Source organism: Salvia splendens, chromosome 20, assembly GCF_004379255.2.
Source record: "Salvia splendens isolate huo1 chromosome 20, SspV2, whole genome shotgun sequence".
Lineage (NCBI taxonomy): Eukaryota > Viridiplantae > Streptophyta > Magnoliopsida > Lamiales > Lamiaceae > Salvia > Salvia splendens.
In genome coordinates this window covers 902,387-913,937 of record NC_056051.1, presented here as the reverse complement: position 1 = coordinate 913,937, position 11,551 = coordinate 902,387, and the positions used below count along the sequence as shown (strand labels likewise).

Below are 11,551 nucleotides of genomic sequence, written 5' to 3'. Positions count from 1 at the left end.
CCCAAGTAGTAAAATTGGTAAAGTCCAGAAAAGCAAGAGTGATATCTCTCTATCTAGGGTTTTGAGGTTTTCTTCACTATAAAATTGCACCAAAATAGTAGACGCTGCGTTTCCTGCTCAACCCCTGATTCCGCAGGTGCGTTTATCACTTTTCTCTCTCGCTGTTTCTCTTGTTTTTTCGTTCCCTTTTCTCTACTGTGATCTTATCTGTTTGTTTTGTTTTTTACGTTGATCCTCTTATTTTATTTTTCCGCTAACTTGTGTAGATTGATGTGGATTTATTCTAGAAATATTGATCCTCTGAGATTCAAATAATCCGTATCTGAATTTGATTTGAACTCAGAGGTGTATTGTTTATATATGTTTTCTTCGTCCATCGCTGAATTTTCACTTCAATTTGCTGATTTGTATTTTTTGCGCATTGCAGTTTATTTAATTAGAGGCTGCCCATAACCCGAAGCAAGCATGTCTGGGTAAGGAATTTTGTTCATTTGTTGAATTTCCTTTGTATTTGAATTTGAATCTGAATGTGTTTCCAAAGATACTTTTCTTCGATTTGTTGTATTAATTAATTGATTCTCAGAGAAAAACTGTAAACTTGGAATCTTGTATATCTGTTGATTTTCCTTGGTATTTCATGATGATTTCGTTGCTAAAGCGAATGCGGAGATGTTTTTGCGAGATTATTCAGATTGTAGACTTGTTTTAAAAGGAATGAAGCGAGGATAGATGTAAATTAGGGCATGCTGAATGCTTATTCTTTGAAATGCCGTTGAATTAGATTGGATCTTTTGCAGAGAAGAGCCTGTTATTGTGGATACACCGGTGCCGGTTGCTGCTCCCACCCTTGGTGAGCCTATGGATATCATGACTGCCCTGCAACTTGTGCTCAAAAAGTCGTTGGCACATGGTGGGCTTGTTCGCGGCCTTCATGAGGCTGCGAAGGCAATTGAGAAGCACGCTGCCCTTCTTTGTGTCTTGGCAGAGGACTGCGACCAACCCGATTACATTAAGTTGGTCAAAGCATTGTGTTCCGACCACAATGTCAACCTTATCTCTGTTGCAAGTGCCAAGACCCTCGGTGAATGGGCTGGTGTAAGTGCATACTGCACCCTTTATTTGCTGCTGAAACCACTTACAATTTGTCTTTGACAACTGTGGCGATGACGGATCATCTTGAGCCGGTTGTCTTGTTTGCTACTTGGGACACGTTGAGATAGTATTTGATTGCAGTGTTGAATGTTGCTTGTGTAGTTGTGCAAGATTGATTCCGAGGGCAAGGCCAGGAAAGTTGTCGGAGCTGCTTGTGTTGTCGTGAAGGTAATCATTGGTTTTCTTCTGACATTGATAGATTAATCAATCGAGAGTTTTTACTGAGTTTCTTGCGATGTAGGATTTTGGTGAGGAAAGTGAAGGGCTCAACATTGTGCAGGAGTACGTGAAGTCGCACTGAAGCTCGTTGTCAAGTGAGTTGTTGAAGATGATTTAGGGGGTTTGGATACATAAGCTCTCTGATATTGTTTTCTTCCGGTTTGATTGTTCCAGTTTGTTAGACTGAAATCTGAGAACATCTTAGTTGAGGCTTTTGTTTTATTTGATGAGAATATTCGAAGTTTTGCTAGCTATTTTTTATGCCATGTTATTCTTGAATAATACTGCATTTAATAAACAAGTAACATCTCTTTTGTTACCAAAGGTATTGCACTTGCCAAATACAGTAATTCACTAAACATCAATTTAAATCGGGCACTTAGAGCATCTCCAGGTATTTACATTAAAATTAATCCCTTTTAAGACCATCTACAATGTACACTAAAATTTCTATTTTTAATAGTACATTAAAATCTAAAATGGAGTATGCAATTTGTTGCATTCCAAAATCAATCCCATTTTTAATTTTTGAGTGAAATATACTAATTTTTAGGTTTATAAAAAAGTTTTAGTTTTACACTAAAACAAAACTATTTTTTTTATAAAAATTTTGTGTAAAAAAGACATAATATAAATAATATTTATTTAAGTTTGAGTTCAGTATAAATGGTTGTAGTAAAATTATTATTTAATGTGTGATATTTTTTACGTTAAAATGTATTTGTGTTTAGTGTAAATGATTAAAGATGTACTCCAATCATTCACACTAAACTTAAATGTATATTCTCTACTCCCTCCGTCCCTGATTAAGAGTCACACTTTGACCGGGTACAGATTTTAAGAAATGTAAAGAAAAGTTGGTTGAAAAAGTTAGTGGAATGTGAGACTCACTTTTTTTATATTGGTTTTATAATAAAATGTGAGTGAAGTGAGTTAGTGGAATTTGAGACTACTTACCATTTATGGTAAAAATGAAGTGTGACTCTTAATTGGGGACAGACTGAAATGAAAAAGTGTGACTCTTAATCGGGAACGGAGGGAGTATAATTTTTCATTTTTACTCACAAAATTTGAAAGAGTGTTCTGGAGTACCATTGAAACTAATTGTCTATTCTATTTTGGGTTTTAGTATACCTTTCAAGATTTAAAGAAATCTTAGTGAGTACTCCCTCTGCCTCCGTCTCACTATAAGTGAGACTATTTTTTATATTATTCTTTATCCTTTACTTTCTCTCAATTCTAACGATTTATTATTATATTCGCAATATAACGACCGAGAAGAAACGCTTCGTTTATAATGGGACAACGAGAGTATTTTTTAAAAAATTCTGAAAAAGATACTAGTACATTTTATTTGGAAAGTACTATGTTTAACACGTCATTTTTTTGAATGCGCCGACAACTTGTACTTTATAAATTTAATTTTGGGACTATCCAAAAAATTCACCAAGTAGACTTCAGATCTCGATCATTTATTATAACTGCTATCAACTCTGTGTTGCACTACCTATATAATTTTATTCACATTAAATTAAGTGTATTAAATTAATATAATGATAAAAATAAAATTATACTCATCAATCTTTAAAAAATAGACTGGTTTTATCATTTTGAATCATTCCTCAAAATTAGACTAGTCTACATATGAAAAGTTTTTAAACAATTGTGCACCACTAATAATGTGGATCTCACAATCCACTGACACTACTTCTTCTACTTTTCCCCCTCTCTTTCTTACTTTTTCCATTTATTTCTTACTTTACCAAATTGTACATTAAAACATGTGTCATTTACCAATAAAATGAATTACAAAAATGGTATCCATAAAATTTCATTTTCACCTTCTAAGTACTTAACATTCCGAAAATCACATTTTCGGTTAAAAAGGCCCAAAAATCACAAATTCGAACACACTATTTACTATTCCGTTCTTGAGACCTGAAAGTGTACAAATGTCAAAGTGCACAAAAGAAGTTCAATACTCCCTCCGTCCCATAAAAATATGTGCACTTTCCATTTTCGCTGTCCCACAAAAATATGTGCATTTCATTTTTGGAAATTATCAATTTAATAATGTAGTTCTCACTATCCACTAATACTACTTTAACTACCACTCTCCTCATTTCTCTTAATTTACCAATTTTATCTTAATTTCCATGTTGTACTCATTGTCCATATTTTTATTGGACGGATAGAGTATAAAATAGGAGTATTAATTAGAGTACTAAACTATATACAAATACATAACATTAATACCTCGTTAACATGAGGTACCGAAGATCCTTAGGAGTATTTTGCATAATAGAAATTAAAATAAGATAAATAATCCTAGAAACTCCTTCCTTTTCAATAGAAATTAAAATAAGATAAATAATCCTAGAAACTCCTTCTTTTTCGGTCAGTCCCATAAAAATAGAAACTTTCTATTTAAAGATTTTTTTCTTTCTAATGAGGTGAGATTTATTTTCTATTAACAAACTTTTCTTCTTACATTAAAACCCGTGCATTTAAAAAAGGGACGGAGGAAGTATTTGTATTGACTTTTTTTTAAAAAATCGTTACACTTGTATAAAATTAAACTACAACCTCTTAATTTTTCATATTTTTATTGTCAAAATTTTTAAAATAAAATAAATATAAAGAATTGTTAAATATCAACTTTTTGTAGTATAATACAATTGAAAAAAAAATATAAGAAAAAATTGAAAATTACCAATTAAAGTGAACTGCCAAAAATTTGTGGTGGTGAATGAATATGGAATCTGGATATTTTATCCCAGTTTTAACACCACAAATTTTTAGTGTACAATGTTGGCTTTTAACAATTCTTTATATTTATTTTATTTTAAAAATTTGATAATAAAAAGAGGTCCATAATAAATGAAATTCTTGGCGGAGTGTTCCTTTTTAGATGGTTCCGTAAAAAAACTAACGGTCATGCCACTGTGCAATTAGCGTTATCGTTAGTTTTTTTACGGAATCGTAAAATAAAGGACTGCTTCGGTGACATTTTCATTTGTTATGGACCCGCTTTTCAAAAATTAAATGTATTGGACCGAATTCGTATTTTGGCAATATGTTTAGAATCAAAATTGACATTTATTCTTAATTCTATATAAGTTCAGTGATTTAAAAAAATAAAATTATTACAAATACTATTTATCTTATTTTAATTTCTATTATGCAAAATACTCCTAAGGATCTCATGTCAACGAGTAATATGTTATGATATTTGTATATAGTTTGTGTTCTTTAATCGGTACTCTCTCTGTCCCATTAAAAATGAAACGTTTTCCTTTTTAGGTTGTTCTATTAAAAATGAAATGTTTTTAAAAATTGGAAATAAATCTCTCTCTACTTTTTCCTCGCTCTCTCTCTTACTTTACTTTGTCTTAACTCACAAAAAAACTACACAAATCTCGTGCTGAAATCCAAATGTTTCATATGTAATAGGACGAATGGAGTATTTTGTATTGAGCTTTTTTTGTGTACTTTGACATTTATACCCTTTCAGGCCTAAGGGTAGGATGGTAAAAATTCGTGTCTAATGAGTTTGTGATTTTTGGGTGTTTCTGGCCGAAAATGTGATTTTACGAACATTGGGTAACCGGAAGGTAGAATGACATTCTCTTGATACCATTTTTTCAGTTCACTTTACAAATATATCTATTTTTTGAAGATAGGGGATTATTAACTTTATATTCATTAAAGTATGTGTTTATTTTAAATAAATTTGATTTATTGATATGTAAAAACTAAAAATATACTCCATCCTTCCCCTAGAAACTTAATTTTATTCATTTTTGATTTGTTCCCTAAAAATAGAAAATTTTAATTTTAGGAAATTTTTTGTTTCTAATAAGGGTTGACTAATTTTCCACTAACACATTTTTCTTTCTAATCTCTACTTTATCAATTTTACATTAAAACACATGTCATTTTAAAAATTTCTATTTTCAGAAGACTGAGAGAGTACTATACTCAACCTTAATTGGGATGAGAATATATTTTTAATGGACTTCTTCTAAGAATTAATATAAAGAAAGAAACAAAAGTTTAAAGCCCATTTTACACTTAGATATACTCGCATAAGAGTTAGTGATCAATGTCGAACTAATTTTAAAGAACGAACTATAGACCAAATTATGGCCATTAGATCTAGTTTTTTTTATGAAATTCGCTGATGTGTAAATTATTTCGGTCTTCATTACAAGCCTGTTTTACTTCATTGTAGTAGGTTTATTATTACTTCATTCCGGTACGTAGTACCTTGCAACTACATTATGTTTTTACTTACTACCAACGGGTCGCGGCGCAGTTGGCAGCGCAGAGCTGTGGTGATCCAGAGGTCACGGGTTCAAATCCCGCCACCCGCTGGGAGACTTTGGTTTATTTTATTTTATTCACTTTAAAAAATACAATATATTCTAGTAGGTTTATTACTTCATTTAAAAACGTTATTACTTCATTGGACACGGTTTTTACTTCATTCCAGTAATACTTCAAATGTTTCTACACATACTTCATTCAAATGATTTATTATATCATTTTATGTGCTTATTACACCAATTAGACTATCATTCCAATTTGTTGTCAGCACCGTGGCGGCGGTGATAGACATTGAAGAGAGAAAGAACGGTACGCGGCGTTGAAACCCCATGTACATACTGGAATGAAGTAATAATCATATTGGAATGAAGTAAAACCTACTGCAATGAAGTAATGATTTATACATTTGCACATCTTATCCATAAAAAACTAGATCTAAAAACTCTAATTTGGTGTAGTTCTGCGATTCGATAATAAGGAGTGGATGTGCATATAATGAGACTCTACTGCATAATTCGAAATATTTAATTTTTAACTTAGGTTAAATTGTGGTGGCAAAAATCAAATATTAGACAAAAAAATAATAACAATAGAAGACTTTTCGTATTCAGCATTTCCAATATGTCTTCTCACCGGCGGTACTCTGGGGCCGGTGGTGCAGTCGGCCGACCCCACCTGAATCCACCGCTGCTCCTAGTCCGTCAGCCCTTGAGAATAATATTGATATTTATTGACAATATCTAAAGGATTTGGAGTTAGTATGAGTTCAAACGTATAATGTGCTTTATTATTAAAGGAAATTACTTATTTAAGTATAAAAAAGTCAAATTATTAAGACATTGTAGTATCATGTAACTAAATATCAAAAGAAAAGTCTTGTAATTCATTAACTACAGAGTATATATGGTGTTTGAAAATATTACTAACTGCATTTAAAAAATGCCGCGAGGAAACTATCTAAATAACAATAAATAAGAAACAAACAAACATTTCAATGAAAGCCATTAATAGCGCGAGTTTTCTTCTCTAAATAATTTTTAAAAAAACACTGATACAATTGCAGGTAACCTTGGTTAAATTGCAACCTAGGTTTATTAAAATAGTCACGGTTTTGAATTTTTGTCGTTTTTCTTTATAAAATTATGTACTACCTCCATTTATTAAAAATAACAACTATTTCCATTTTAGGTTGTTCTTTAAAAATAGAAACTTTAGAATATTTCAATTTTAGGATATGGACCCTACAATCCAATATTTCTACTTTAACTACTTTTTCTCGTCCTCTTTCTTACTTTACTCATTTTTCTTTTCCATTCTCTGACTTTACCAATTTTTCTCACTTACTTTACCAATTGTGCATTAAAACTCACGTCGTTTCAAATGTTTCTATTTTTTGAATATGGAAAGAGTATACAAATTCATATGTTATTAATTTTTGTTCCTTTAGCAAAACATTACTTAAGTAGTACTCTCTCCGTTCCATAGTAATGAGGACGTTTCTTTTCGGCACGGAGAGTTAAGTAAAAGGAGAACAAAATGGAAAATGAAAAAGGTAGAGAGATGAAGAGAGAATAAAGTAAGAGAGAGTAAAGTAGGTGTGAAAAAATGTGTTGACTTTTACTAAAAAGGGAAATGACTCTATGTCCAGGGACTTATATGCAAATTCCAAACTTGCAGTAGTGATAAATTTGTATTGACATACTCATGTTACTATGTTGACATTTTTAATATAATGTATTGATTAGTTAGCAAGTAGCACATTAGGATAGTTAACACACTAACACAACCCTTAGGCTGCGTTTGGTAGTTATGTTATCAAACATAGTAGCCCGTGTTTTGTATCCGGCCCGCACAAAACCCAACTAAAATCCTATGTTTTAATCTTATTTGTAACTACCCAAAATCCTATGTTATTTATCATGGAAGTCTAGTTAATTTAGCAAAATACAATTATACCCATCCAATTTTCTAACCCTAAACCAAAAAGAACGCAGACACAATTCTCTTCTTCACAACAATAGCGATAGAGAGCTCTTCCTAAATTCTCTCAATCTGCCTCCCTCCATTTCTTCCGGCGACTCAAAACCTTCCGGCGATTACATCTCTCCCGACGACATGAACTTCTGAATCAAGATTAGGATTTCTTCAATTATTCCTCTTGATTTATCTGAAGTACCTTGAAAAACCCCTCGAATCTCTTGGACTATTTCAACAACTCACTAATTTGTTAGCCTATTTCTCCAATCTGTAATTGTGTGACAAATTGATGGATCTTGGGCACATTGCAGCTACTGACTGTGTTTTGTTTGCATATTTTTGTAAATTTTTGGACATATTGAGCTTGTTCAAGTTTGGGACAAATCTAGATGGGAATGAGTATTCTCTCACCAGATTATTTGTGATGTAGAATGAACGATATAATACTGCTCAGAAGCAAAGAAGTCGTGGTGACAATCTGGGGAGCGGCTGTTACATTTATATAGGAATTATTAGGGCAAAATGAGGATAGTTTAGTAATTAATTTAAATTAATGAGGATAATTTTGGCAATCATAATTTTAATCCTTGTTTGTGACTTAGTGTACCAAACACTAAAATAAGATAAAGTCACAATTATCTTAATCTACCAAACACCCAATATATGTAAATTAACTAATCGAAACTATGATTACTAATTTACTATCATAATGGTATCATGTCCAGTCGAAACATGACATAGCTACCAAACGAGCCCTTAAGATATATTGCTATATATCATAAGGAAGATAAATTAATAACACAAATCACAATGCCTCATCTAATTTGCCTTACATGTACCCGCCGACAAGCGAGATTGATACAATGATTGCAAATCTGCCAATATTTATACCTTGATTAAGAGCATCCACAATGGCGCCCGTCTCGGCGGACGTCCGGCCAGGGTGCCGAAGTTCCGCGCGGGACGTCCGCCATTGTGCAGCGGAGACGCGGATACGGACGTCCGCTGCGGACACCGGAGTTCCGCGGCGTTTCCGGGACGTCCGTCGCGACGTCCGCCATTGCGTTGACTCCACGAACGCTCGCGCGGACGTCCCGATTATTTTATTATTTGTTGGAAGTTCGTCGGGATGTCCTTGGAGATGTCTGCCACTGTGCAGTGGGATGTCCTTATAACGTGACAGTGCATTGGGAAGTCCTTATGACGTGGCAGAGGTGTTTTTAGGATTTCCGCGGGAATATCCGCCGGGACATCCGCACCACTGTGGATGCTCTAAGGACTCTTTTATTATATAATCGGCGATGTGGGATGGTTTTTGTGAATACTGAATAAGCTTATTAATAATATTTTTAAACTTATGAATAAGCTTATTACCTAATACTTTTACACAGCTTAAGATTACGTATTTATTTATATATTTCTGAGACTGGCAGTATGCCAAGATTCAAAACACTCAGCATAAATTAAAGAATATTTAGTGTTGTCAAATATAATAATATCTTAAACAAAGAAAAATAGAAATAGACACACTAAATAAATAAGACGGCAAACCTTCAAAGTTCAAACTATAACATGACATGTAGAATATTGATCATATAAATTTACAATATTTAATAAATATTTTGGAAATGTACTTACTATCTTTGATTTTATTTACAATTCTAATGTAGAATTTATTTTACAGTTCTCTTTTGTCTAAGACCAACTATTTTTGTAAACTCTTTGGTCGATGGTTGTTTCATTTCAATTGATATTCAAAATTAACAATAAAAGTTTATGTTTGGTTGAACAAGTTGTCCCAAATTATTTCATTTCATCTTAATTCAAATTGATATGGTTTTTGAATAAAATCTGAAATAATAGTGGTGGTGGCTGACCAAGAGTCGTATATATTTTAAGTTCTTATGAAAGTGAGGTAAATGATATTAGATGATATGTGTTGTATAAATATGAGGTAATTTATTTGGGTATTCGGGTATACCTGATCAGGTAACGGGTGTACCCGATACCTGACATTCTAAAAATTTTACTACCCGATCCTGAATTTTATGGGTAACAGATATTCGATACCCGACAGGTATCGGGTCGGGTTAAGAAATACCCGATACCTGCTATCCGTTTCGACACCCCTGTATGCACCTAATAGATGTACTAGTGTATAATATGTGTAAACAAAGATTTAGAAAAATTTACCATGATTTACGGGAAGATAACTATGTACATATTAAATCAAACGTTATAGACTTAATAGGGTTTAGGAGAGTATGGCTGATACTCATAGATACGGGAATCAACATTAATTGGTGATTAAAGAGAAGATAATTATAGAAAGGAGTAAATATTTACAACAGCTTCCCAAAATTTATGAAAAGATAATTATAGTATAGATTAAATATTAACAATAAGGATCAACTATTTCCCTTATTAATGTGTTTAAAGTTTTTTATGTTTAAAAAATTACACTAGAATGATAGTCACACATATACTTAACAGTTAACAATACGGAATATTTATATTATATGTTAAATCATAAAGTGAATGCAAGTTAATATATAAATGGATTGTGTATGCTCGATCTTTACAAACAGGCAGTCGTTTATGTTAAAAATTAATTGAATTTATTATGAAATTGAATATAGCATTTATTAGATTTAAATGTGATGCCTGAGCTTATGGTAACTTGTAAATCAATTGATATCCTACAAAACTTTCATAAAATAATCGAACCTACATTTAATTTAAAGTAACTGACTAATAGGAACATTCTATACTTGTATATACACAATACAGACCTTTCTCAAAACATCACACTAGTCAATAAAATCCACAAAGAAAACAATTAATCTAGTAATGTTTTGTAATAAAAATTGTTATTATGCTCTTGTTTCAAAAATCATGTTACCGTGTAGCACCATCATCATTGTCTTATAGTGAGAAAATCATGTCTTCATCTTCTGTTTCCTCAAAGATCACTGGCTTTGGTATTGTCTCTTATAATAATGAGGCAGCATTGTTAGCTAACCAACCTGTCTCAGTTTGTATTAACATACACAAATTACAATTTTATCGGTCTGGGGTTTTGATAGATGTAAATCATGCAGTTGCAGTAGTTGGTTATGGCAAAAGTGAAGATGCCGGCATGTGTGGCATTGCAATGTTTGGTCGTTATCCCACTATATGATTCTTCTACACTTAACTGATGTTAGGTGTAATATTTTCAGTATGTCATTTTAATATGAAAATTTATCATTTACAATACGAATCATATTTTTTGTTTGAATCTTATCATTATCCTCCTCGCTCCTTACACGATGGTACTATAAAATTATACTACTAACTCATGTTCATATGTATCCCTATGTCCACTAAAAATTGGATACATTTTTGACATTTTTTGCATATTCAGCACACAAAACTCAATTTAGAAGATGATGAACAAACTCAGTCGTGCAGGAGGCTCGACAAGAATTGAGCCTTGAGTCGGAAGGCATAGCCGATAGGGCAATACAGTCCGGGAGTGGGAGGGAAGAACGGGGTAATATATTTCGTCGAGGACACATCAAATGACTCGATTAACACTAAACAGGTCACGCTTCATAATTACTATAAATGGTAAAAAGACCTCACATTCCACTAACTCATTCACTCACATATCATTTTAAACTAATACTCCTCCGTCCCTGAAGAGTATGCACTATTTCCTTTTTTGTTCGTCCATAAAGAGTATGAACATTCAAATTTTGGTTTATTCGGCCTGCTTATTCGGCCGGTTCCGATTCTAACCGGACCGGTTAACCGGTTTTAATTTTTCATAAATCCTAGAACCAGAACCGGAACCGGAACCGATCGGTTCTTGTTTGGAACCGGCCGGTTA

General features: G+C 32.6%; 1 protein-coding gene across 1 annotated transcript; it reads left to right on the top strand.

Annotated features, from left to right (window-relative positions):
• LOC121780774 (40S ribosomal protein S12-like) lies at window positions 1–1,690 on the top strand. Its single transcript, XM_042178403.1, has 5 exons — window positions 1–136; window positions 428–473; window positions 798–1,095; window positions 1,255–1,320; window positions 1,394–1,690. The coding sequence occupies exons 2-5, from the start codon at window positions 466–468 to the stop codon at window positions 1,451–1,453; spliced, it is 432 nt and encodes a 143-aa protein (XP_042034337.1). The 5' UTR covers window positions 1–136; window positions 428–465; the 3' UTR covers window positions 1,454–1,690.
• The last annotated feature ends 9,861 nt before the right edge of the window (window positions 1,691–11,551 follow it).

Excerpts from the sequence above, each read along its gene's own strand:
- LOC121780774 (XM_042178403.1), top strand. Across the intron at positions 1,096-1,254 it reads CCCTCGGTGAATGGGCTGGT|TTGTGCAAGATTGATTCCGA; the intron begins GTAAGTGCATAC and ends TTGCTTGTGTAG. Across the intron at positions 1,321-1,393 it reads CTGCTTGTGTTGTCGTGAAG|GATTTTGGTGAGGAAAGTGA; the intron begins GTAATCATTGGT and ends CTTGCGATGTAG.